This window comes from Electrophorus electricus, chromosome 8 (genome assembly GCF_041902795.1).
Source record: "Electrophorus electricus isolate QZ-2024a chromosome 8, ASM4190279v1, whole genome shotgun sequence".
NCBI lineage: Eukaryota > Metazoa > Chordata > Actinopteri > Gymnotiformes > Gymnotidae > Electrophorus > Electrophorus electricus.
This window is the reverse complement of record NC_137504.1, coordinates 15,429,622-15,457,520: the sequence shown is the minus strand read 5'-3', so window position 1 is coordinate 15,457,520 and position 27,899 is coordinate 15,429,622. Positions and strand designations below refer to the sequence as shown.

Below are 27,899 nucleotides of genomic sequence, written 5' to 3'. Positions count from 1 at the left end.
TGGTGGTCTGTCTGGTTTTTGGCTACGTGTCTCATGTCATGTTGACAGACAACAGCAACAGACACCACATACAAATGAGGCATCAAATTTGGAGCTACTGAAAATGGTCTTGTGTGTCAATGCTGCATATTATATATATATATATATATATATATATATATATATATATATATATATATATATATATATATATATATATATATATATATATATGTGTGTGCATGCATGTAAATTAACACAATTTGTTTCATCAAACTTTATTGACTTGATTTATTGAGTGATTAACATGCATCGAAAAAGTTTAATTTAATGAGGGGGAAAAAGAAATTTATTGTAAGAGGTGAAATTAAATACTGTTCTGTTTCTAGAATTTAAGTTTAATGTTTATCTGGCCAGGAAAGTTTGTATAAGTAAGTGAAACAAAAGTAGGTTAAGAGAAAAATTAACTTACCTGTGATTATTTTTCCATGTTGTTTTGGAGGGAAAAGAAATCATAGCCCGTTATGGGGAATTGGGGATTCCAAATTGGGGAATTTTTCCACCCAGACAGGAAGTGATGTCACCTAATTTCCTGTTTTTCCCTATATAATTTTCTCAGGGAAAATTCAAGGTGATGGTTTTGAAGTTGAGTGATATGGAAGAGGTTATGATTGCTGGATTTTTCCTTGAACTTGTAAATACTAAATTTTCCTTTTTGAATATTTTGTTTGTTTTTTTTGATTGGATATGATTAAAAAAAAATATTTTGCACTAGAGCACTGGGAGCCAATAAACACCTTTTCTTTTGTATCCCACTTGGAGTTTATCCATGTGTCTTTTCCACCAGACCATTACAAAGAGAAACAGTAATTACTGAGACATGCAGAGGTTAAACATTAAACATTTTATTACTGCCCCCATTACTGGCTGTAGTATTCCATGTAACATTCTATCAAACAAGAATATACAAATTATTTACAATCATTAATAGAAATACAAGAGAATACACGAAAATGTCTTTCTAAAAGACATAAGATTATGTTTACAACAGCAGTGCCATGGATAAGAGAACGTGAAGACAATGGAAGTAAACAAAAAAAAAAAAAAAAAAAAAACAAAAAAAAAAAAAAAAAAAAAAACTGGACTGTAGGATTAGGATTGAACATTTGGAGTTGTGCTACATTGCTCAACTAGGTTATCATGGCTGCCTTCCTGTGCTTCTGATGAGAACAGACAAATACAGAGCAGCAGAAAGCAAATGATGATTCTCACAGTGGTGCCTTGGGCTATGTTTTTGATAGACCTGAAACCAGAATGTGATGGCTGTCTCACCAGTTATGAAGCTAAAAAGACAAAAACATATTTTTAAATATCTTCACCATAGACAAATATCTCTTGTAATGAACATCACATTTATTAGTCATTTTAAATAAGTGCTCATCATTTTTAGAATTAATTATTGGTCAGAATTAGTGATTGCTACGTGGAGTTTGGTGTGCATTTGCTGGATCTGAAATGTCTAATGTACATTTAATTTCTCTGTTTAAAAAAGACAAATGTTCCAGCTGGTCAACAATATGCGATGAATGAGTAACACTTGGGTAAGGCTTCTGTTGTTCACAAAACCTAAGCCTAGTTTTGTAGGAAAATTGACCCAGTATCCTAAAACAATTATTTTTGGGCCATCTGACCACAATTTTCCTATTTAACAGTTTTCTCTATTAATGTTAAATGATTTAAAAAACAAAAACAAACTAAACTACTGAAACTAATTCACACTAAATATCTGAGTGCTACACAAACTACCCCATTAGCAGTTCGCATTTGGTACACAGCTTAGAATTTCAACACATGGCAGTCACAACCCCTTCCAAACTTCCAAACCAAAAATTGGGGATTTAGAATAAAGTGGTAGATGAAGGAAAGGCTACTGGCATTCTCCCTCAGGAAATTCAAAGACTTACCAAAGGCTAATGTTTGTAAACTGTGAGATCAATAAACTAATCCATCACATCAATAGAGTACCACTGCACTTTGTTAATCAAATTTAATTTAATTTAATTTGCCCACAATTGTGAAGTTAAGCCTGAAATCTGATGTCAACACAAAAAGGTTTACCAGTTCCTGATCATGGATTTAAGAGGTTCTATTTCTTCATATTCAGAACATGGAGGGTGCATTTTAATAAACCAGCAAATAGAGACTGAACAGACTTTCTAAGACATTTAAAGATGTCTTTCAGTAAGAATAAGGTAAGCAAACTATTATGGACCGTCATGCAGTTGTCGGAACAAAACAACAAAATAGTTTCCATGTTAGCTTTTGCTGGTTGTGAAGATGGGACCACAAGGGGTAAGTTACATTAGCCACTCACTAAATTTTAAAAGTCATCTTGTTATACATCAGAATTATTACATGTACAGATTTACAGGTTTCAAGAAACCACTAAAGAAAGAGCCTAGAGAAACTGCATTATTTGTCCTTGTATTTGTGCAGCTCAACTTTAACCCCGAATTAGAACAAATGCAAACAATGTTCTAAACATGGGCCTTTAAGAGAAAGATCTCAACGTGGACTTTTAAGAGAAAGGCATGTGTCATGGGGTTTGCATTTCTTCCAGGTAACAGAGCAACGGTGGTGCTGATGGCAGGGCATTCATAACCATGACTTTTATTTTAGTAAAATATTAAAAATACAGACTTTATAGAGGGCTCTTTTCTACTATACATGATCAATAACAATTTACAACAAAGAAAAAAATATATGTAAAAATTCATATATGAATATATTTATATATATTACCATTAATATCTTCAAGTCATTGTTTGGGAAAGAAAATCTGAAAAAATTAATATTCCAGTTTTATCCCTTGGTATAATACAATATGTCCACATCTTAACCCTAGATAACTAAGGTTTAGTTAGAATATAATGTACAAATAATATTTATATACTTGCAGAAAGCAACAACAATTAATCTGGTATATTTAAAATACTATACAAAATGTTAAAATGCCATTAACTAATAAGGAAAGAAAATGCACATCTAACATATAAATATATTGTCCCTTGACACAAAGACTTTTTTCTTTATATATATATATATATACACAAGGAGGAGTAGCAAAATGAATATTTACAGATCATTTACAACTGAGATGGTGTATGAGGTACCAAGTATATTAAAATGGACAACCAAACTGTTACAGATGCATCTACATAATTGTTATTGCTTTAAAAAAAAGGGGGGGGGAGAAAAAAAAGCAAAAAAAAAAAAAAAAGCTCCAAATCAGCCTGGCAGAGTAAAATAATACACTTCAGTTCAACACGTCATAGATGACAGCTAGCTCCAATGAACACTGTAAACAAATTTTAAGGATCACTGTAAACACATTCACTGTAAAAACATTTTAGATCTGGACACATGCCTAATTATTCCACTATTGTGACTCTACAGTGCCATTGCAGCCGCTATATAGTTTAATATTTTGCAGCAGCTACACTTAACCCCCCCCAAAAACCAATGACTCTGATAAGCATATACTACTACTTCCTAAACAGACAGATAGCAGTGTACCACAGAAGTACCTAACAATTTGGTCTCTGAGTAACCGAGCAGTTGAATATCTAAGTGAAGATGGCATGCACAGTCTTGCCTGAGATGCAGCTAAAGTCAAACTCCTAAAATATAAAATTTCTCTGACATTTCATTTCTCAGACCAGGCCATTTTGAAACATGAAACTCTTTCTAGAAATCATGCTACTCTAGCTAGTTGTGCTTATTTGCACAAATATAAAAAATAATATCCAAGCCAATTATATCAATGTATCAATGATGAGAAAGGCATGTCAAGAATGTCCACTAAATATAAGTGCTTACAAATCCAAGCTTAGGATTTACATTCAAGGTGAGGTATTCTACAGAACAGTTATACATAGAGCGCCTCTTACCATGGGAGTGACTTAAGCTGAAGCGTGGCCTGGTACACTCCAACTATGTAAACACCCTGACAGGACAGGACCTAGAATAAACGATGAAGGCTCACAGGTCTTTTAAATGGTTATATGCTGATTTTTCTCTGAACTGAGAAATAATAATAATAGCTGCATAAGCTGTAAATGTACCAATACTGTTTTGATAGTACACACATCAAAATTCTCTGGTCCGATGCACATTATTTAAGTTATCCAGAAAATCATGAAAATTTAAATTTTGTATCACTTAAGAGCTTAACATTTGATGAGGTGCAATAAAACACACACACACACACACACACACACATACACATACACACACACACACACACACAAAGCCCACTTAGCAACAGATAAACAAGATTCTTCAGTTGTAAAGCTTTACAACTGAATTAAACAGTATTCATGCCTTTTGCATGAAGTTTAAAATATGTAAACTCTGCAAGATTTTGTTCATTGGCAAAAATAAAATTTTATATATATAGCAACAAAAATAGCCACTTGGTTTAAAATGATGTTTGGCTAAAAACAGAGGTGTGTGACACACAGCAAATGAACTCTGTTCCTTTGCTTCACAGAACAGGATGCAAAATGAAAAAAAAAAGTCTTTGATGAGCTCTTGAATTTTAGTGTGTGCCATTTGGTAAAACACAGGGGTGCGGCTTTAAGGGTTGTAAGATGGCACAAAGAAAAATGAAAAGCTCAACATTGCTGGGTCTGTGTGGCACTGCTTGTGGTGTTGAGGAGAATGTGCTCAGCATGAAGGGCTTTACATAATGAAGCTGTCTTCAATGCTTTGGACCCCTTGTTCCTCTCTCTCACACACACACACACACACACACACACACACCCCTTGCTGGAGTCACACCGCTGACACCTGCTCATCTGCAAGACACAAAAGATGAAAGAAAAACAAGTCTAAGTGAAAAACAGTAACTTTCTTTGTTTTGTTTTTTTTAGAAAAAAAGAAATCACCAGTCCCAAAAAACTACTGTCAACCAGAAACAAGAGTACATTACACTACAAGAAACTACAAAAAAACAAACAAAAAAACCCCATAGAAACACCAAAATCAGGCAATGCATTGTGGCTGGTTAAAAATAATCTTGCTTAACTAATTTTCCATTTTTCAAAACTAACAGATGCATTTACAATACGCCCTACTATGGAATGACCAATTTAGTGTCTTTCCGTCACCGTAACTCTGCCACAAACAGCCTAAACAGATGCTAACAGCAATTTCAGATCTCTAAGCTCATTTCCAGACTGCCAATCAGCACACAGCAGCTGCCATGGAGAAGCCAATAGCACACAGCAGCTGCAGCAAGCCGGTGCCATACCACCTGTGCACCATGCCATGTCGACGTGTTGGGCACGTACCCTCCTCGCTATCTGCTAGTGTCTGGAGGACTACAGTGTGGGGCATGGCAAGGGAGCCGCGCTGCCCGGGCACCAGCTTCCGTGCCTCGGCCTGGGCTGCTGGGCCGTGCAGCAGTAGCCTGGACCTCTGCAGTGCCACGCTATAGTCGGGCGGCTTTATGTGGGCCAGCCGCGCCACTCCTCCCTCCTGCACCTGCGCGTCGCCCAGGGCCAGCCCCTGGTAGCCCGGCGGGGTCGGCGGCGGAGCCCTGTACCTATCGTCCTTGCAGGGCGAGGTTACACAGTACACTGCCGGCGAGCGGGAAGGGAGGGGAGAACAGAAAGCAAACAGGAGACAACGGAGCACGGAAATTAATGCCATATTCACAAGGTAACAGAGCACATAAAGGAAATAAAAGACATTTAGAGCAGGCAAGAGCAACGACAGCAGCAGGTTTGTGGCAGGCAGGGTTTTGCTGAGGTGCTGATTTTCTTTAGTATAATTTTTTTTTTGAGCACCCTTCCTCTTTCAATGTTGGCTTGAAAGGATTTGTATGAAGAGCCATTTCTACGAGGACAGCACTGTGCATCAAATCTGCTGTTGCTGTGACATAACTACAAAAACATAACCAGGACCATCTGCATGCCTCCTGTCACACTGCAGGGACAGCCTCTCACCTATCAGTCCTCTCTCTGTGCTCGACGTGACCGTTTTGTACACACCGTCTGTGCTTGGTTGCCCATCTGCAGACTCCTCACCTCCCTCCCCCCCACGCTCGGCCACCCTTCGCTTCACGGTACTGTAGCTTCCTTCGTAGGTGTTGGGGAGTGCGCTGGAGGGAGCCCAGCTCTGCCTGGAGCGGCCAGGCCCCACCTCCAGCTCGGCGATGGGGCCACCCATGGGCAGGTGCCTATGGTTGGCCAGGTCCGTGTTGCGCTGGGCCTGAAGGCTGTGCACATTGTCATGGGAGCTGCTGGAGCAGGAGGTCCAGCTGCCGCGGCCACTGTCAGCTGCCTCGGAGGTGGACGCGGGGTCAGGCGGGGCCAGCTCCTCACCGCTGGTGGGGGAGGTGAAGGTGGAACCCCTCGTCACCGTGTGCCTCGCCAAGGATGAACTAAGAATGAGTGCGCAAGTGAATGAAAATATACAACACAGATAAAAACATGAAGCACACAATATCAGAACAAAAGCTCACAAAAGGGCTAGACTGCTCTCCGCTCATCACTTTGCAACCACGTAGTAAGGTTACCAGTTCATTAAATATGTTTGGAGACACTGGTGTGTGGTACAGATTAAAATTCATCCACGCTGTGCCAGTAAAACAACTTCTGTACCGTGTCTGTCCAAGATCATGAAAACCTACTTGGCTGAACTGGCATCACTGCATGTTTTACTACAGCGAGAAATAAATAATATTTCAAAAGATCCACAGGATTTTACTCTGTGTTAAAACAGTCCATGGAGAATAAGACAAGCTGACATCTGGAAACGCCACCTAGATACACATCACTACATTTCATTTCATGCAGCTTGTGAAAGCTGGAATCATCGGCTCTCTGTTACAAAACCCTTTCCGTGGTGGGAATGAAAACCTCTCATATAAAAAGGGGATATGTTATTAATCCAACAGAATGCGTAATAACACATAGACCCAGTAAAATTGCTGCGTTTTCTGCATTTGTGTTGAAATTCCTAACTGTTTTTAATAGTTCAAAGCTAACAAGCATGTGAGATTGCACCTTAACCTCTATGTTGATGCAGGACTGGTGTTCTGGGAGAGAGAGAAAGGAAGCGAGAGGGAGGGTTCGGAGGCGCTGTACCTAGTGCAGGGCGGGCAGTGGTTGGAGGCTGGCTGTTGGCTGTGGGCCTGCGTCTCCGCCTCGCTGCTGGCTTTGGTGCCTCCACGCTCCTCAGCCGTGCCAGCGGGCACCGACTCCACCGAGCAGTTACTTACGACGCTGGACCGCGAGGAGATCTCGCTGTGGCTCGAGTCCGACTGGTCCAGCCTGGCCGCCGGCATCAGGGCATAGCCTGCCACATATGCACATGGCAGATCAGCGAGGGCGTTTACGTCAGCTTTTTCGAAGCAAGGAGAGGGAGTGCTTCTAAAACAAAGTTAACCTTAGGATGGGAACTCGTTTATTTCTTAAATGACCAAGACAACGAACAAACAAATCAAACACTTCTAATGAGGAACGATGCAAAGAAATTAGGAACAGTGACTAAAACTGTCTAAAACTGCTTCCTGTCTGTGTGGAAAGCTCTGGTTTGACGGAGTACAAACACTGGCGTCCTTGAGAAACCCATATTTTAATCATTTGCTTAAATGCATGTTTGCTGCTGAATTCTTTCTTTGTATTTACTCCAGCTTTGTATCTCCTTAAAAACCACAGAATTTCTAATATTCCAAAATATCTTTTAGATGTGTTGGAATTTTTGAAAGGTTTCCTATCCAGTTCTGTTCCCCTGAACAGTCTTCCTCTTGCTGTGTCTCTCCCTGTGCAGCCAGCTGAAGGCTCGGAGGGGCTCTGCTAACTGGGTCTCTGTCCTCTCTGTGCTCTCTGGCTGTCTAACGGTGCTGCTGCCCTGTCCTAATCCTCCCTGTCCATCTCTGGACCTGCTCCTCTCCCGCAGAAGCCTGAAGGGTGATGGAAAGCGCCTCCTAGGTGGGGCTTCAGGTGGGGGAGGCGAGTGGAGCTCTGAGGCTGCCCCTGTCTGCCGGCACGCGGCCTGCCCTCGGCCATGCTGGGTCATCCGCTGTATCTGCTTGTGGAGAAAAGTCCCACCTATGCCGTAGCTGCGGCGTGCGCCAACCATGCTCCCTGTTGTGCTGCACCCTGCCGCCGCCCTGTTGCTGGCCTCGCTGGCGAGTGATGACGACGAGCCTGACAGGTTCAGCTGACCACACTCCTGAGACTTGGCCACGCCGCCCACTGGAAGTGAGATGACGCCATGGAAAGTGGTGAGCAGTCACGCACCCATTTTGAAGACGCGTCTCAGAGCTGCGACTCTGGTAATCTGCTTCAGTGGGTGGAATGAAGTGTAATCCTGGGGTGTGTGTGTTTGTGTGAGGCATCACCTTTGCGAGGACAGCTCTGTGGCGATACTGCCGGGCTTGAGTGCAGGGAAGAGACGGTAGATGCACCTTCTTCTAACTTCTTCCCATTACTTTCCTCTGCTGAAATGGGTGTTTTTTTCATCACATGTGGTGAGCTGTAGCCTGCAGAGCACAGAGGACTAGTTAGGACACAACGTGTTCCTACCAGGTCCAACACTGAAGCAGAGCAGGATGCAGGATGCCCCCACCAGCTCCAACACTGAAGCAGAGCAGGACACTACACATCCCCCAACAGCTCCAACACTGAAGCAAAGCAGAATGCTACATGTCCCCCAACAGCTCCAATCCATTAAGTGTTTTTGGCAATGTTTAAGACAAATTTATTTTTAAATTTGTTAATTATTTAATCCCAAGGGCTTTGAAACAATCTTTAAAATTGACAAAGCTCTTTGATGTAATGCATGGACTGCCAAAACCATTAGAAAGCAATGTTGTTGAACTACTAGTTGTTTCAGAGAAGTAAAAATTCTACAAACAACCTAATGAGGGATGAGGAAAAATACCTTGTTACTAGTGCAGTGTCAACTTCAGAGTGCTCATCAGTTATGTTAGGAGTGACACAGAGCACAGCTGCCATTCAACCACTCGTGTCATGTAAATGGCTACATTAGTACACTACTTTAATCCCTACACTGCTTTAATTTTCCTCAAACATGACCACCAGGGGGCAATATTTATTAAGCCAAGATTCAACTGGCTAACAACTCACAAAGATTAAAATGACAGATGAAGAGAGCCACAAAGTGCGAGAACACAGCGCCGAGCCCAGTGTCCATGTGCGATGGTCCGCAGGCGCCCACTCACCGTACATGCCTGCCAGGTCCTTAGCAATACTCTTCTTGCGCAGAGGGTTGAGGCTGACAGGCGGCACCTGCAGAACCTGCGAGACGCGGTTTTGGGGCCTGGCAGCGGACGCACCCGAGCGCATCGACACGGGCGACATGTCCGATTTGGTGGACCTCCTCTCGTTCAAGTTCTTCGACACTGTGGGCACAGAGCACAGCAGAGGTATGAGCAAGCGGGGCAGGCAACAGGCCCACAGCCAACCTCTTCCAAGGAAAGGGAGAGGTTACGCTGAGGACACGTGGAAGCAGGAGGTCTGCAGATCATCATTTAACCACTGCCAGTGGAGGTTTCTAATCATCCCCTGATTTTGGGCATGACTGACAGAGAAACAGCTAATAGAGCAATAACTAGAACTAGAGCTAAAGGCATGCTGATATGAAATGAGACCACACCTCAAGGAAATGGAAACTTGTTGTCAGGTGAGCAAAATCATGAAGTCTGCTGTGACCATCTCAGTTTATTAGTTACTGGACCTAACCACAAGCAAATTAGCTTGGCATCTTATCAGAGCTTACAAAGTTGAACTCAAAATATTCAACCTAACTTTGATAAATGACAAAGATGACTAATCTTTTTCACGCAACTTTAAAATCATCATTACTGAGTATGCAGAATGCAGCTTAAACAATTTGATTGTATAACACTATATTTTCAAATTTGCATTTGTTATACAGTTCTACTAGCATGTCAACTTTGGTTGCAGTCAGTGACAATAGTATATATTGTATGGGCTATAATTTGGTGCCTAGTCTTCTACGTAATTTCTGCACCACCAGATGGCAGTCGCAACACAAGAACAACGTTTTCATCAAAGCGGCTTATGGCCAGCAATAACCTGCAATACAGTTTCCTTTTCAAATTTACTTTGCTTGTTCCAGGATTTATTAAGCACCCAAGAATACATTAGGCGTCCTAAAAAAACATCAAAAAAGCCCTGTTAAAAACCCATTAAAAAAATGCACTGAAATTCAAATAGGCTGTCTTAAAGGAATACCTTACCCAAAAATTAAACCTTGGCTGACATTCTATATGCAGACCAGATTGCACCATCACGTTCCTATACATGTTCTTCTGTATTTCCTATATTTTATTATGCTGATTATACTGACTCTAAGCCATGCTAGAATCTTTGGATGAAGTGCGCCATTGAGTCACCAGCCGTGATCACTGGACTTAATCTGGCCGAGGTGAGCAGCAGCAGACTCACGTGTGCTGTAGGCCGGCTCGCACTGCAGTGACATGATCTGGAACTTCTCCTCGTCCGTCTCCACCTGCAGGTGCACCAGGTACTGCTTGACCTTGCGAGCCATCTGTGCGTCTTCGTAGAGCTTTTTGGCATTGAGCAGGGAGCTGCGTCGGGCACGCTTCTTGTGGCTGCCCTGCACGTCCAGCAGGTTGGAGTTAGTGCTGCCCTGGCTCAAGGACCTGAGGGAGAGCAGGGGTCAGAGTTGTGAAGGAGGGAAAGGCCCGTCTTGCTGTGCACGCAGTGTTGAAAGCGAATTAACAGAAATGGATGGCAACTGCTAAATCACGTGAGGTTTGGAGCCAGCTCGAACCATTGGTCTTTATATCAAGCTCCCTAACTGAAGGCTAGGTTTTTGGGGGTCCCTAATTGGGGAGTTTAAACTAATTTGCTGGCAAAAATTGATAATGGGTGCTGGCTTTCCATCAATTATACCTACATTAGTTACTGTTTGCCATCATGGCTTTACCAAAGAAGTCACTTCATTGGAGAAGGATGCTCGCTGTGTTAGGCTGTCATGCCTATGGCAGCTGCAGTGTAATGACTGTGTTCATAGCACTTGCTCCATCGACCTGAATTTTGACTGCATTTTTGCATACTAGAACACATCTGATTTAACCATGCAACCAGGGTCTGGCTCAAACCATGTACCATGCTCAAATAAAAGAGGGCCATCAAAAATAAGAAAAGAAAAAAAGGTTTTGACATGAGGCCACAAGGGTTATTAAAATAAAAATATAGATGAGAGAGCCATGGCTGGATCCTCCACATGAGAGCTCAAAGCTTCTGTTTGTACATGAGCGATACAGACATGGGGATGAAGGGGTTAATTATGATGCACAGAGAGCATGCAGGAATGCAGCTGAAGAGAAAGACAGTGTGAGGGAGAGAGAGAGAGAGAGAGAGAGAGCGAGAGAGAGAGAGAGAGAGAGAGAGAGCGCGAGAGAGAGACTCACCCTAAACTCTTCCATCTCTTCTTCCTACAAGCAAGAGCCATGAAAGGAGGGAGAGAGAGGAGGGTAGCAGGGCAAAGAAAGAATCAGAAAGAGGCACACTGCCCCACCCACGCTCCGTCTACGCAAATGTCAGAACAGGAAACCACCACCAAAGACTTTGTATGCCATCTTGTGACAAGCATGTGGCCATTGTAGAACACTAGGCTAGCTCCAGTATTATAATGAACATGACCTCACCAGGATCATCCAATGAACAGGACTTTAGCAGAATGCCACATCCAAAAACAACCCTGAAACACTGACCTATTCAAATATTAAAATTGTTTACCAAAATGACTTTTCAGTACCGCCTGCAGTGTCTGCATTTGTTAGCCATGTGCCTTAGATTTTTATTTTTTAAAGAATGATCTATCAGTTTATTATTAGACCCACTATTGTTAGCTCAGAGCAAAGGTCTGCATCACATGGCCTCATAATTATGTTATTTCTCATGATAACATTATTTCTAATATGGCAGGTCAGTGATGTATTTCACAATCACTGTAGTGATGCATGGAGGTTGAGGATTCCTTAGTGTTCTTGCAGAACAATGTGCATTTTGACTATTAAATTTTCATTTGAAGTGTAAATGTTTCAAAATAATTTTTCCTGCCATTATTTTTATTCGATTGGTTTCACCCACTTAATTCACCTGCCCGGTGGTTGGAGCAAAATCCTGGGGAGGTTTTTCACTTTATAAACCTGAGCTACACACCTCTGTTAGTTACTGTTTCACCATCGGGAAGAAAACTGTGTACACACTAATGCACACATCGATAAAGCTCCATACAGGCTAAAACAATGCGTGAGATAGAGAGAGAGATATATGTATGTGTGTGTGTTACAAACCTCTGCCGAAACATGAGTGCCGGGTCCATGTTGGCAGAGGTCATGCGAACAACATGTCGAATCTCCTTGGCGATCATTCGAAGCTTCTCAAAGTTCACCAGGCCATCCACATTCGAATCATTACCTTTGTGATAAAAAAAATAGAAACAGAAGTTGGACAATGAGGGGTTTTAAAAAAAAGAAGATGAAGAAAATTAGTGTTACATTACGTTCCATTTCAGTTAAACTGAGCTAAACCTTTTTACTTTGTTCTCTTAAAGTTTAGCATATAAAGAGAGCAGTGAAGCCTAATCCACGTTACATTAAAAGAAAAGCACAGTACTGTGTTGTGTTGATCTTTATCTGGAAGGCTAAGAAAAGGCGACCTCTGTTTCTTGGCCTAGAGAAAGCCACTAGACTGGATGTACACCTGCCACATGCTTCGTTCACACTGACTCAAAGTTGATCAAGTGCCTTCTGTATAATCAATATCTACTTCTGATTAGAAAAATACTCTCATGCCATGTGACTTCTCCCTCTTATCTTCACTTCCGTAGCAGTTAAGCAATTCTGAGAAAAGAGAAATGGAAGTGACCTGTCAAGAGGAAGTGAGGCAAGCCTGGCCAGAGGAAGGCTGAGGGCTGATAGAAAAGTACAGGATGAGGACAAATTCAGTTGTTACTCATTCTGTACCCAACTGTGTGTCTGGTTGTAACATTTAAACACAGTTCATAATGACTGGTTTGTTGTTTCACAGTACTAATTGTCACACTACATGTGACTTCTGGTTTTAACCTGCCAGTCATGAAGGGATTAGTTAACAGTAACTAAACATCAGCGAGAAACATATGATCGAGTTTGCATCAAACAGCCTCGATAAGTTTTCACTTCGTATCAGCAAGGATAGCACAGCTTCCGATTTCTTGAGCAATGCTGGTGTGTGTGTGTGTGTGTGTGTGTGAGATGGAGGGTGTTGCGTGTGCAAACCTTCATGCAGGAACGTGAGGTCTTTCTTGACCACGGGAAAGAGGGGGATGATTGGCAGCTGTACACTTTGACTGCTCAGGATGTTACGGTACTTGGCCATGTTGCGGGACGGGTCGAAAATGTCCTGCAGGTCTCGGAAGAGCTTCTCATACTTGCTGGGTAGCTTCTCCCATGTGCCTCGTAGCCGGGCAACAGGGGCAAGGTTCATCCCGCTAAATACAGGTGGACACGCACCCACACAACACGTAGACACAGAATTACTTTTTTTAAGTAAAAAATAAAATAAAATAAAAATCATAACATGCTCATGGTCAATAATGTGTACAAAAAAAAAAAACCTTACACATTCAGTTTTAGTCTTGCTTTGTATTTCTTTAGGTTTTGTGCTCTGGTGAGTTTCAGTCACTAAATGCCCAATTTATGGTTCTCAACACTGTCCAATTACAGGTGAGGTATTCACTTGTCTACCATTATTGACTACTGAATTTCTAACCTGGTGATATTTCTCCATGACGGACCAGTTTTCAGGAAGCAGATGGCATCAAAACCCAAAGCTTCTGACAGCAGTTCTTTGTGCAACAACACAATGTGACTACTAGGATTACTAGGACTACTGTGCCAACCTAAATGACCTAAAAGAAATGTTCCCCAGACCACTCAGTGCCATTCAGACAAGGCAGATTGTTGGGGTGACTGGTGTTGGACTGGACTTTGCCGAGATGGCGTCCTATTCCTTAAAACAAGCTTGTGTTAGCAGTCAACATAATAACCCAGTGTCTAACCCAAAGCAGATGTTTCTCTACCACATGATAAAAGACCTGGAGGTCCTTGCATAGAAGGAGAACTGAAGAGTGACCAGAGCCAGGCTCTCTGACTCCCTGCTACCAGCCGCAGCAGACAGCCTTGCCTCTACACATACAACAAACACGCAGCAATATGATGTCACCATGTTCGCAAAGCCACTGCTTATGACAACAGGGATATTGACCAAGTGCGGCACCCGGCAATGGGCAAGCCACTGGAGCTCCTGCATACAATCAATAAAAAAAGATGAAATCATCTTGGTTTTGGAATACAGTCTTTGGAGCTGAGTGTGTGTGTGTGTGTGTGTGTGTGTGTGTGTGTGTGTGTGTGTGTGAGGGAGAGAGAGAAAATAAGAGAGAAAAGGGTGCAGTGGCCTATGAAATCTCAAAACAATTTGACCTACAATAACAATAATTGAAAAACAAACAAACATGCAACAAAGCAATTTAAAACCAGTTTCCTGTGGTTTATAGCATTTTCTTCTGAGGGAATACAACATAGGCAATTAGATTAGGATAAATACACCCTCCTCGATAAATAATGTTAAATTCGTTTTGCTGATTCAAGTATCAAGTATGGTCACAGTGTTCAAGAAATAACAAACACCACCAACCAAAACAGTTACGCAGAGCTCCAGGATGAAGACCCCTTGCCCACCTGATGATGGCGAACATGGAGTTGAAGTTCTTGCATTCTCGGCAGTGCAGTGCGATTTTGATAAAGTGCTTGATGGTCTTCATGCGCTTGAGCGCGTTGGCCTCACGTAGGATCTCCGAAGCTACCCAGAAGGTCTCCTGGTTGATGAGCTCCTCGAAGCACTTCAGGTGGCCACCTCCTCCTCCACCCCCGGGGTCCAGCTTGAAGAGGTTGTCCACGTACTCGGTGGACTCGATGTTGCGGAAGATGGCGAAGTCGCGCATGGAGAGCTGGGCGGCCACCTCCACCGTGCTGAGCTGCAGCAGGCCGATCTGGCTCTCGCGCAGCAGCTCTTGTGCGTCCTCATCCGAGCACAGGGTCTCAGTCTCCATGTTGTTTTTCAGGTAGTACCTGACCAGAGGCGGGCGATATTAGCTTATTAGTTACAAAGGAACACTGCTCAGTGAAACAGCTCAAGTATGTCAGCCTGGAAAAAACTGGAGGGGGCCCCGGTAAAATTATACAGCGAACCTTGAGATTCAATGCAGCGCAAATATGGTTACTATGGGGGACCGTTCTCTTCACAACTTCAGGAATTTCAAGTAACAGAACCTCTTTGCCACATTGTGCTGACATCCCTCTTGAAGGAATGAAATGGCACATCTTTTGAAAAACTAAAAATGAAGGCATTTCTGTGAGAGTATACAGAGAGTGGAGCATTTGGCCTACTGTTTTTTGAATTTGGAGTGCAGTTTAAGATGCAGCACAGACCCATTAAGAATCTCGCTACCGTAACAAATTCTACTCATGCAGCCAATTTCAATATCGTTGCTCTGGCTTGTTCTACGCCAATCTTATGTGCATTAAGTCTCAATAAAACAAGCCAGTAGCCCAGTGGGGCGTGTTGCACGGGGCTCCGACAGCAGTGATACATGTACCCAAGGGGTGTTTTCCTGCTCCGCTTTGCTTGGAGAGCATCCAGTAGGGCCATGCTACAGCGCTGCATCTAATGGGCCCATAATGCATGCTGCCTCGCTTGTGCTTCTGCAACAGAAAGGCGACTTAATGGCCTTTGAATAGTGGCTATGGAGACAAGCACATCTGCGTTGCACATGAAAAACTTTTCTGCTCATCATGATGGAAACTGTTAGAAACCTGAACCTTACCCAACAAGCCAGTGTGCACTCATAGTATATCATTATGGGATGCCTGTTGCAATGCCATTCCCATGCACTTAAAGACCCAGGGAACATAAAGCTGAATTCTTAAAAAAATCTGTAATTACTTCCTAAGATTTACTCTCAAGCTTAGTCTTCCTATTCCTGTTTTAAACCCTTTAAACCCTTGAGCTACCTAGCAAGACAGTGAGTGAAAGCAAAAAAAACACAGGTTTGTACTTGTGAATCAGTTTAGTCTAGTGATAATCTTGAAGTAACAGATTCTACATTTGAAATAAGTTGTGAAGTTCACATAATGCCACAAATCAGGGGACACCAAGATTGCAGTTATTTTGTAGTGAAGTCTACAATTTTTCCCAGTCTACATAGCTAGCTATAGTTTTGTTTTCTTCTGGTTTTCAACATTAAAACCTACCATCCATCCACACCCTGAACAAAAAAATGACTTGCGTCTTGATTCTCACTTGTTAGTTCAAATGCATTTCTCCAGTTCCCCCTACTTATGTCATAATATTCAACTATGCCTGAGTAGCACAGCAAAGTGACTATGACATTGGGCTGTCAATCAAGCATTGGAATATTTGAACCATACCTCACCCATACCCAGCTAGGACTGATGTTTTTATCATATTTCTGTTCCTTTTTAAATAGGAAATTAGCTGAATGTGTAATATAACAATCCATTTTAGCATTATAAATGTTTTTAATACTTATGGTGCATTCCCTAGGTATTTAATCAATAAATGTAAGCTAAGCTCGATGATGGTAACACACTGTGTAAACTCAGCATTGAGAGGAAAAGAAATATGACTCTTATGGGCGATGCTCTAATTTCATGGAATGCTTCAACCTTCAGGCCTCGGGTTGTGAACGCAGCATCTGAAAGCATCCCGGGTTGGGTACTGGGGGAAGGACACCAGACATGCTGACTACAGAAGAACACCCAGCCAATGAAATATTCATCTTAACCTAGTCGGAGCAAGACTGCTGGGTAGCGGAAAGAAGAGGCGTCCATTTCTTATAAGGGGCTGGGAGACTAGGAAGAAAGGACAAGGTAGCCAGTTGGTACTCAATTATCTAACAAGTGTTTTTCAAATGAGCGAAGGCATGTGTAAGATAGTAAGAGTTCAGTGAAAGATACAACCATCATACCAATGGATCAAATTGGTGAAAAAAAACCACCAGTTAGTTGAATCAACAAAGCTTAAGCAAGAGGTTATGTACACAGCAGGTTCAATTCTGGTCTTACCTGCCATTGAGCTGTATACGATCAGCCAATTTGGAGAGCTGGTCTGGTAACCGTCGTTGCTTGATGACACCTTCCGGACTAACGGATACCTCACACAGTGAGTAGGTGTCTGGGGCAGCGATGAGTCCAAACTCGCTGACCACATGTGACACCACATCTTTGGCCGTCGTGTCTTTACTGATGATGATGTAGCAGCTCTGCTGGTCTGCCTTGAAAACACGGATCACCTGGTCTGGAATGTCTGCAAAACAGGGACAGAGTGGTAAATAGAATTTGCCCAAGATGTTTTAAAAAAAACAACAAAAAAAAACACAGGAGCTCAGAAAGTCAAGACCAGGCTGCTTCAGGCACATACCACCACCATTTAACTGAGGCCATGACCAAGAGCCAGCTACTTAACACAGCCAGTAATGAAAAGGAAGTGCATCATGCCTTCATGCACACTGCATTGCAAACATGTACTCCATGAAAAACTTTATTATTTGAACAAAACCAGAGGATTTATTTTCCTTTAGCTGCACAGACAGCAGTGGCTGCAATAATTGTTGAAAGTTCTCATAAGCATTGCTAGACAATGTTCTCTCAGACAGTGCTGCTGACAGTACAGTGGGAATAAGTGAGTTTCAGAAACAAAATGGTGGTCAAACATGTTCCAACACAAAAAGAAAGATGGGTTCCATGTGTTGGGCACCAATGGGTCTAAAACACTCTCCTGACCTTTGTGGTGGCTAATGGACTGTAGTTGAAATGAACCAGGGCTAATGCCAGCTGCTCTAGAGGTGAATGGATTTCTATTGGAGATGCTGGAATGTTGTCTCATTTAAGTTGAGTTAAATGAGGACACATGCCACTGAATGTTAAGTTATTTATGTTAAAGTGGTAGAGAGTTCTGGGTGGCATTGCTTAGGTAAACTATAAGAAAACAGTGTCAAACAGCATTAATATATGGAGGCTACTTTAAGATGGGGCTTTGTGGTCAGTAGAAAATTCAAAAGTGTTTTATTAAGTGAGGACATGGCCAACACACATATGCTTACCACACTACTGTACTGCACATAGTGCATGACCAGGTTGTACTGAGAGAGTGTTAAACATTAAACAGCCAAGAACTTAAAATGCAGTGAAACTAGGGGACACAAACATACGGTACATCACACAGGTTCAGCATAGTGAGCAGAAACCAAAACCAAGACTTCAGCATGCCTATTCATATCCATACAAGCCCAGGATGCAATAGCAGAAATGACAAAGGGCTTATACTCACAGTAGAACCCAGCAGCTGAAAAAGCAGGAAAGACAGACAGATTGGAAACGTGGCAGGACAGAATAGAGTAGGAAATTGGAGTAGCAGGCCTGGCCTAGCACCATCATTTAAAACATGTCTGTCTGTCTGTCTCTCTCTCTCTGCCTGCCTGTCTGTCTGTCTCTGTGAAACTTCTCAGCGCTCCGCCAAACATCTGTTTACGATTGAGTGTGTGTGGCTTGCCACACAAAGAGCTTTCTGATCCCAGCCTCCCGCTCTGTGGCTCTTTAGAACTGGCTCCTCTCCTATCCATCCCGAAAGCGACCGTTACAGAGAACGGGCACAACTGGTTTCTGATCTGCATTTAAAAGCTGTTTTGATGTCATTCTCTGTGTAAACATGTCTTTAACAGATCAAAGAGATGGTGTGGGAAAAAAAATTAAAAACCAATCGTCTTGCCCTCCATGTTTTCCTCCCCTCAGACAAGATGTCTGAGTCTCATGCAGGAGAAATGCATTTAATTTCTGAGAGTCAGTGAGTCTGTTCTGCAAAATATATTACAATCACAATATATAGCAAGAGATTCACAAAAGTAGTACTGTACACTAACTAACTTTTCTTTAACTGTGACTATGGCTAAATCAATTACTATGGAATAATAGTGTGTTCACCAGTACAAATATTGACATTACTAACCCTTTAACCTCTGTTCCTGTCTCCAGTCTCATTCCCATGTTCCAATTATGCTGCCCCACCACAGCCAATAAGATGCAGTACCACACAACCCAGCAAACAGCTCTATACGACAGACTCTACTGGTTCATTATTATGGACTTTGCATTGGATCTTCTGTTTGTAGAGTGGCAGTTGAAATATGCTGACATAACAATAGACAGTGACTGCTGGGGGAGAATGGCTATCTACTGCATAACTATCCTTCCTTAACAGGATAGTGTACTGTGCATGGATAAAATTTCATGGATATATTATCATCATCATCATCATCATCATCATCCAAGCACACAGGATCTTTTAGTTGTAATCATCTAAAGCCGATTCTCCAAATATAAGAATTTCTGATCTCCATCCATACCCCTGTCCTCCCAGAGTGATTTTTCTATTTCTGCACACTGTCCAAAGTTTCCAAATCCATCATGAATATCATGTTTGTTGTAATAAATTACTGTGGTTTGGCCTAACAATTGTTTTAATACAAAATAAAGAAAAACCTAAAGTGTTGAATGCATTTTAACACACACTGCTTTATAAAGCACTCATGCCCTGAAGTATAGTCTTTCACACAGGCTTGAACATAATGTTTTTGTTCAGAGAGTCCAGTAAAGAGTGCTGATCCTTAATGGAAGTTGGGAAACGTTGTAGGTGTTGCAAAAGACCGGGCTGGGGGGCTAAAAGGAGAAATACTAATAAAAGATGATAGATCTCTGGGCAAATCACATCTGGAAGGATGAAGGCAAATCTAAGCCTTGTCTTGTGCTGTCCATGGGGCCCAGGAAGAGCACCTCTTCTGGCCCTCACTCCCCCATCTTTCTCAGTGAAGCACGCATCCAGAAACACAACAAACAGCTAAAACACTCCTGCCCCCAGGGCCCCGCAGCAGCAGGTGAATCTATTGTGCAGTATATGAGAGTAGCTTTGTCTCGCACGCAGGCTCACTTCACATGGACAACGGGAACGACATGAGAGCTATTAGTTACGGGTCACTTGGGGCTCTCCTATGTGTCTACTCACTGCGTCTCAAATGACAGACATTATCTAGCTAGTGATGAACACAGCGTATCCTAATATACTTGTGGTTGTAACAGAAACCAAGGAAAACAGGTCTCGCTTTAATTTCCTCAAGACTCCATATCCGATCACTGTTAGAGTTTTTTTTTTAATCATGATACACGCACTTAATGCATTGAATAAATAGCTTAAGCCCTGTTTCACACCTGAAGGTCAACGCTTCCATTTCAAATTCACATGCAGTGGGTTAGAATTCAAACTGAAGTGACAGGGGCTTCTTCACCTGAAGGGTTGGAGAAGTCGAGCACACTGGTGGTTGGCTGGAGCAGATCAGGGCTGCTAGAAGACAGGCTGCCTGGGATAGGCATGATGGCCACGCTGTGCCGACACTGCTTGGTGCCCACAATGCTGTCGTCCTGAGACTGGCCCACACCTCCATCACTGAGAGAGAGAGAGAGAGAGAGAGAGAGAGAGAGAGAGAGAGAGAGGGAGAGAGAGAGGCTAAGGTATGACACAAGCACACATCCTTTAGGTACATGCTGCTGTTTCCCTGTTTTACGTATAAAGCGTGCATACAGTACGCATCTAGATAGTCTGGTTGGGCAGACTGATGAAACAGCATCTCTGTATAATATGTATCAAATATGTGCAGAGAAATCCACATAACATTCACACAGCACACTCAATTGTAATGGTTCACATGACTAAAATCATGCATCACAGAAAGATAAAAGAAGGCAATCAAAGTTCATTTACCAAACCCAGATGTGCACACGCACACAAAAGGTATACACATGGCTTGTATTCCTTTACACATTCTCAATGAGACAATGAGTACACAGCCAAAGGACAAGTGTGGCATTCATGCACAGATCTCAGAAGGAGGAGCTGGATGTCAGCTTGAGCCACTCTCTCATCATCAAACTTCCCTGGCTGCAGCCTTCAGATAAACTGGCTCATTAGAATTCAGCCTGTCTTCCTCAGCCTACAACAGGGCAGGTTGCTGGCATGTGCTTTCGGAACGGATCGCTGTGCTCTGCAGGGATGGGAGCGTGTAGGGCAAGGTGAGTCTGTTCTCAACTGTGGTCGGCCTTGGGGGTCTGGCTATGTGTGCTGACCTCCATCACTGGTCAGTTTGAGCACTTGAATGGTGTTCAGAAAGAATGATGAAAGGTCTCAGATCACAGGCTCATATACAAACACACACACACACACACACACACACACACACACACACACACACACACAAAATGTAACAACCATTGCAACAAAGACTGAAAGAGCAGCAATAGTTCGTTCATTAAAACTGCACATGATCCTGACCATCAACATGACCCAATAGCCATGTACAAATGACCTTTATGTCTTTAACATAATTAAATGCACTGTAAGTATAGAAAAGGAAAATATATTAATTTACAGGTGTGTGAGAAAGAGGGCTGTGTGAGGGTGTCTCTTACCCAAACAGTCCCCTGTGCACGTGAAGCAGTTGCAAAGACAGGAGACAAGTGACAGTGAGCAAAAAGCAAGTATTAAGCAAAGCCCCTCTCTCCCTCCCTCTCTCGCTCTCCCTCTCTCTCACTCTCTCTCTCGCTAACTGGGTCCGACATGCTTGGAACATACTGCAAAAACAGTGAAAGCAAGGCTTATCGCCTGCATCAATCCTTAGCTGGTGTGTTGACAAAACACCTTTATCAAAGAGATTAGCTTTGGCACTGGCATGATGCATGAAGCACCATGGGTATCTAGGTTTCAGGTTTTGTAGCGGTCTATTAGACCTCTGGGGAAACAGAAGGGCCATATCTGAGTTGTGTTGTGTGTAAAAGAAGATGTACACAAACAAACAGATGGATCAAATAAATGTTCAGGAAAACAGCCTTCAGATTACAATCAGGCCACCTAAGATACACCTGTCCCAGCCTGTGGATCCATACAACACACAGTGGTACCACTTCTGTCACAGACACCTGGACTGGTCCAGCTTCCTGCCATTGTCTGCTTCATCCACTGTCATAATGACTTGCAGCTCAAAGCTGAATGAAGGCGAAAGGGTGCACAGGTGATGGAGGGTGGGCGTCGGGGGGACACAGGGCACTTTTCCCATGGCATGTTTCCATGGAGCCCAGGAAATGGGAGTGACGGCTAAGAGACTGAGGGCTAATCAATACGCAGCCCAAATGGCATTTTTATTGAGGGTCTGGGGAACCTTTCATTTGATCTTTTTCCAAGTTTAGCCCCAATGATGGGGAAAGAACAGATTTAGAGGAAGCTGGAACGTGGACAGTGACCAGTGAAATGAGGCTAAACTTGCAGGCAGGTATTAAGAACAGGACTGTGACTCTTGAAATGCTTGTATTAAGAACAGGACTGTGACTCTTGATTCGCAGACACAGTGACAGTGACTTGACCTAATCATTCTTTAATAAGCCAGCCTCATTCCAATCAGTATGCACAGTTACATGCAGTAGTAGTCAAAATGATTCAAACAGATTCATATTTATTAATTTATACAGTATGAATATTCAGAACTGACACCATCTATTTACGTGCTAATTGGAGACTCGATGGTTGCTTTGCAAGTATTAAAATGAGCACGGAGACCTTGGGCTGCTAAATACCAGTTTCAGTTTTTACAGAATTCATAAGTAAATAAATCCAGTATGAGAGTAATTGAATAAATCCCATGGTCATATCCCACACCCACGCTCTCCTCACCTGAAGGGCTTGGGGGGCAGGATGCTGAATCGGGTCTTTTCCAGCATTTTGCGTATCTTGTTGCGGCCGCCTGACACAGTGTTGGCCTTCAGCTTCTTGTGGCTCTTGCCATCTGTGGGGAACTCAAGGTCCCCTGGTAGCTCGGCGATGGAGAAGCGGTTGCCCTTCTTGTCCTGGATTTTGGGGATGTGGATATTGCCGTTCTTCTTCTCGTGCCTGATGCGGCTCTGGAGCTCTTTGAAGACTGGGGCAGAGACATGAGTATGGTTTCAGTGCACGTAGGCCATAGTGGAGAAGATATGTTTTGGTCTGACCCGCCTTTGCCAGGAGCCGTTTAGAAAACCATGGTCTCACTACTTCTTGGATACCTTTTGTGGATTTCAAATTCAGACCAATTCTTTTTATCTTGTTTGTTATCAGGAAACTGAATTTGGAATGGAACATACCAAAGATATTGGTCTTTACAGTGAGGGAGAGGTGGGTGTTGTTCTTCAGAATGTCCATAGCTTTGGAGTAGGAGATGTTCTCGAAGTTCTGACCATTAATCTCCATTATCTGTGAGGAAGACAGGTAGCATCAAGCAACCAGAATAAATTCTTCATTTACATAAAAATGTTAAATCTTTTTTTATACTGCAGTGGCATTTTCTATTCACAAGACACCTTTAGAAACATTACATACATACATTGTATAATGCATACACAAAAACACACACCCTTTGTTGCAACATCTATAACCATACTTCTCTTCACAGTAAAAATAAAGTATCACCAATACATCATACAACTAACAGAGCTGTTACTGAAATTATATTTCACTAAACATACATATAAAACATGTTCTCCTTTATAGTATGATATACATGGACTGCAAACTAAGAAATCAAAGCTATCAAAGGTGAGGAAGAGAAAAGGGCAATATGTGTGAAAAATACTTTGAGGTGAGATGAGCAACCAAAGAAAGAAAGACATCCATACCAGACTCCACTACAAATAATAAACCCCCAACCACCACTGTCTTGTTTGTTCCCATTTAGTCGACCACAGAGAGCTCTCGTACGAGCGTGTGCTCTCACATCACCTGGTCTCCGCGCTTCAGGCCAGCCTCAGCAGCTTTGCTGCCCTCCTCCACCGACTCGACGAAGATGCCGAAGGCCCTCTCGCTGCCGCCCTGCAGGCTGAAGTGCAGCGGTGCCTCTCGCGATGCCTTCTGCAGTGTCACCTGCCGCCACTTTGCTTTGGCCGCACAGGCGATGTTAAGCAGCCTCAGGTGACCTTTCATTTTCTGAGTGGGGGCAGTCGAGAGAGAGAGCTGTGTCTGGGGTCAACATGTGCGATTCTGTTACTGTAGGATTCATGTGTGTAAGAAAACTATGCATCCCGATTTATCTTAGCTTTTACGTTTTTTTTGTTTTATTAAAATGACTTGGCTGAGGTCAACAATGCACCGGATATGTTCTTACCGCTTCATCCAACAGCTTCTCGAAATCCTCTAGAAACTGCGTCATAGAAGGGTTTCCTTCAAAATCATTAAAATGATTGTTCACCCACAACAACACTATTCGTGTGACCTGCATGAGGGAAGAGAATAATTGCCGTGTTTCTGTCACAACAAACAATGCAAATTAGGATCATTTCCATCAGGTGAGAATGAGGTCTACTAAGCGCCAGGGGAAAAACAGAGTTTGGATGTTTAAACCCTTACTGTTATTGGGAAAGCTTGTATGTCAGCTCATATGAAAGCATGTTTAGTGAGTTCTGAAGCAAGATGGCAGAGGTGCCAACAGGTCACTTTCATGTGTGAACAAACAGTTCCCATAAGCCATAGCAGAGCCTATACCCAACAGTTACAAAGGAGTGTTCGACAGCTTAATGGAAAGATATGCGGCTGGAGGTCCTTAACCCTTTGCTGTTTAATTCTGGCATGTCTAAATGGAAAGAGAGCTTTTGTGGTTCCCAGCCACCTTTGCTTAATTAGAAAATACCATAAGAAAAGTCTTTATTTCCCTGAATCATTTTAACTTTTGTATATAAAAAATAAGCATCCTATTATATTAAATCATTGTTTTGACTATGATTATATATTATAATATATAATTATAATATAACCTCACATAATGAACGCAGGCAGGATGAACCGAGGGCAAAAGAATTTTGCTAAAGAAACTATAAATGAGTTATCACGTCTGTCTGCTCCTAATTTTGCTGTATGTACCTCAGTGTCAAAGCAGGAAGGAAACAAAATCAATTAAATATTTTTTTCTCTTTTTCTCTTGCATACACATAACCTTGCGCGCGCCACCCACACACACCCACACACACCACACTCACCGTGTCTCTGAGGCTGTCTACTTTGAACCACTCTAGTAGCTTCCTGCCTACTTCCATAGGGCTGGATAGGAACGTGCGGTAGGTGAGGAGGAAGTCCTCGATGTAGGTCGGGTCCACCACTGAAGGCTCCTCTACTAAGTGCATGATCAACCTCTCTGGAGTACCCTGAATCAGCCCAGGCAAATGCGATTTAATGCGTGTCAAACTCGCAGTTAACAAACTCGCATTCTAGACACAAAACAAAGCTTTACAGCATAACTACTGACAAAACTGTAAAGAAACTGAAGACAGCAACAAGGACTTCAGAAGAGTAAAGAACATTAAGAGTTTTATTTACTAAAGGATTATATAAGACCAAAAATGCTGGACTGCTAACTTGGAGTATAGATGCCAAAAGCGAATCTGGATTACAGGAGTGGTATTTAGGTGCCATATGATAAAACCAACAGAAGGGGAAGGAAATAGAATGCCTTCACAATGTTGTACAAAGAAATGTACTTGTATTTGTTCAATTCCAAGTACTTGCAATCCTGTGTGGTGTTTGATAAAATAACAGAAAGACGGAACACAAGCTGAGAGGTAGTGGGGAATTTCAGTCCTTGCAGAACTGAAATGATCACAGGCAAAATAATACATATAGTTTCACTATTACCATCACAAAGTTACTCCATCTATACAAGACCTCATGATGTTAGACTAAAACTAGTTCATACTACAATATTCTCAGATGCATTGGGAAACTCAGAAATCATGAGATGTCATTGTGCTCCCTCAAATTCTTCAGCTCTGTGTAACACACTTTTTCAAAGCCTAAACAGAATAGATTCCCGTGTTTCTCTAAAAAAAAAAAAAAAAAAAAAAAAAAAAAATTATTTACACGTGTGAACAGGCACTCTTACTGAATCAATACGTAGCCATACACAGGCAGACTGCTTTGACTGCTAAAGCAATGTGATGACAGAAAAATATGCAGTGTTGGCCATTCTGATGTAATTTCTGTAAAGAAAGTCATATACTCTATACATGAACTCCACTGAAACTAGTGAGTAGTTTGAGGATCAGAATGCAACAGCTGCTTCTGACAGTTACACAAAGAACTACTGCCTAGCAGAAGAAGAAAAGCTTTATGCACAGCAGAACACTGTGCAGAAACAAATGTCAAACTGCATTTGATCAAAAGCAAAGCGATTTTTTTTTAATAGAGGATTATATCCCATTGCAGGGAATCCTGCACGAGGATGTACTGAAGGAATCATAGCCCACAAAATGCTGCAAAGAGAACCACCGGGGACTAGCTACGACATGCTAGGTCCCTCAAACCAGCCTTCTACTATCCGGGTTAGTGGGGCGAAGTGTTGCGCAGGGCCAACAAGAGCCGGTAGAGCGCACTCACCTTGATGACAATGTGGCCCTTGCGTGTGCCGCTGCGGTCCAGCTCGCGGTGCTCTTTCACCATGACAATCTCTCCTGCCTCCTCCACCTTGTGCGTATTCCGCTCAACGTGGTTGAGGATGCGCCAGTAGTCCTCTTGGGCGATGCACACAAACTGGTCAACAATGACATATGGCAAGTGAGTAAGCTTGTGATAGAGCAGCGTGTTGCAGGGCACCAGATGTGGGCGCTCCAGTAACAGCATGGCCAAGTCATGGTGGCAGCACATGGAACTGCTCTCTGGGGGAGGGGGGCACTCTCTGGGGGAACAGAGAGCTTGGCTGAGGCAGCTTGACTGAGGCGCTGGCGCAGACAAATGCGCCTCAGGCCAGGAGAGGAAGTGAAGATGAAGGAACTGGGCAGCTCACAGAAGCTAAGAATGACTCTGTCAAAGCTTAGAGGAGACCGCGGCGTCCGCCTGACTATATTAGGTGCTGTTGACATGTTCCTGCTTTGGCTGGCTATAACACAACGCTTTGCTTTTGTCCTCTGCTGACTAACGATATTGTCATTGTTCTCCTCTTCCCCCCCCCCCTTTGAATACATAATTTATGGGGGAAATTTCTGAGACTAAGGCAACATATGTGGTAGAAGGTTCAATGCTAATGAAGAGAAAATTGAGTTCATTTTGTTTACTATGACAAGTTTAATTTTTATGGTCCCGCCTCATTGACCGGACTAAGGTAAAGTGCCTGCCACGGACTTGGCCACTGCTTCTTTTCCTGCCAAAATGGCTTTACAGTAATGTCCATGAGCCATCGCAGCGAGGGGGACTTACCTGGCAGTCGTCGCCTCTGGTGCGCACCTCACCGCTCATGTACTGCTTGTCCAGGGAAGCAGAGATGCCAAAGCTGTTACCCATGCACAGGCTCTCAGCACGGCCGTCTGTGTGGCTGATCTCCACTGAACCGTTCAGGATCACGTACCACAGGTCCAGCTTGGAGAAAAACACCAAAGAGCCCCAACCCAGCCCCACCCAAGACTGGTTACCAAGCACCAGCAGAGTGCGCGTGGTCCACCATGGACCATGTCTTACACATGCATTCAAAACCTCACATAATGAACGCAGGCAGGATGAACCGAGGGCAAAGAATTCATAACTGAAAACTCTCTTCCTGAAGGTGTCTGCTGGAGACATACGTACTGACCACAAACATGCTAATGAAAATATTTCAGCCTGCCACAAGTTAGAATGTCACACTTGCTGTATTTTAAGGCAGGACACAGATTACACTGA

General features: G+C 42.8%; 1 protein-coding gene across 16 annotated transcripts in view; it reads right to left on the bottom strand.

Moving 5' to 3' along the window:
- Positions 1-864: 864 nt before the first annotated feature.
- rapgef6 (Rap guanine nucleotide exchange factor (GEF) 6) overlaps positions 865-27,899 on the bottom strand; it is a 61,000-nt gene continuing 33,965 nt past the window's right edge. For 8 of the 16 annotated variants that reach the window (XM_081719572.1, XM_081719577.1, XM_081719574.1 and 5 more), the window contains 22 exons: positions 27,441-27,599; positions 26,625-26,777; positions 25,232-25,396; positions 24,364-24,471; positions 23,982-24,218; positions 23,348-23,456; positions 22,902-23,145; positions 20,470-20,627; positions 18,462-18,476; positions 17,198-17,438; positions 14,792-15,181; positions 13,331-13,542; positions 12,365-12,488; positions 11,477-11,500; positions 10,485-10,702; positions 9,236-9,415; positions 8,393-8,533; positions 8,100-8,246; positions 7,134-7,344; positions 5,991-6,427; positions 5,334-5,621; positions 865-4,838 (listed from right to left, as the gene is read on the bottom strand). In XM_081719572.1, coding sequence (XP_081575698.1) covers positions 4,816-4,838; positions 5,334-5,621; positions 5,991-6,427; positions 7,134-7,344; positions 8,100-8,246; positions 8,393-8,533; positions 9,236-9,415; positions 10,485-10,702; positions 11,477-11,500; positions 12,365-12,488; positions 13,331-13,542; positions 14,792-15,181; positions 17,198-17,438; positions 18,462-18,476; positions 20,470-20,627; positions 22,902-23,145; positions 23,348-23,456; positions 23,982-24,218; positions 24,364-24,471; positions 25,232-25,396; positions 26,625-26,777; positions 27,441-27,599 — 3,984 coding nt within the window. In that variant the 3' untranslated portion in view covers positions 865-4,815. The remainder of the gene's footprint in view (positions 4,839-5,333; positions 5,622-5,990; positions 6,428-7,133; positions 7,345-8,099; positions 8,247-8,392; positions 8,534-9,235; positions 9,416-10,484; positions 10,703-11,476; positions 11,501-12,364; positions 12,489-13,330; positions 13,543-14,791; positions 15,182-17,197; positions 17,439-18,461; positions 18,477-20,469; positions 20,628-22,901; positions 23,146-23,347; positions 23,457-23,981; positions 24,219-24,363; positions 24,472-25,231; positions 25,397-26,624; positions 26,778-27,440; positions 27,600-27,899) is intronic. The other 8 variants (XM_081719578.1, XM_081719586.1, XM_081719576.1 and 5 more) reach the window with 7 other exon arrangements.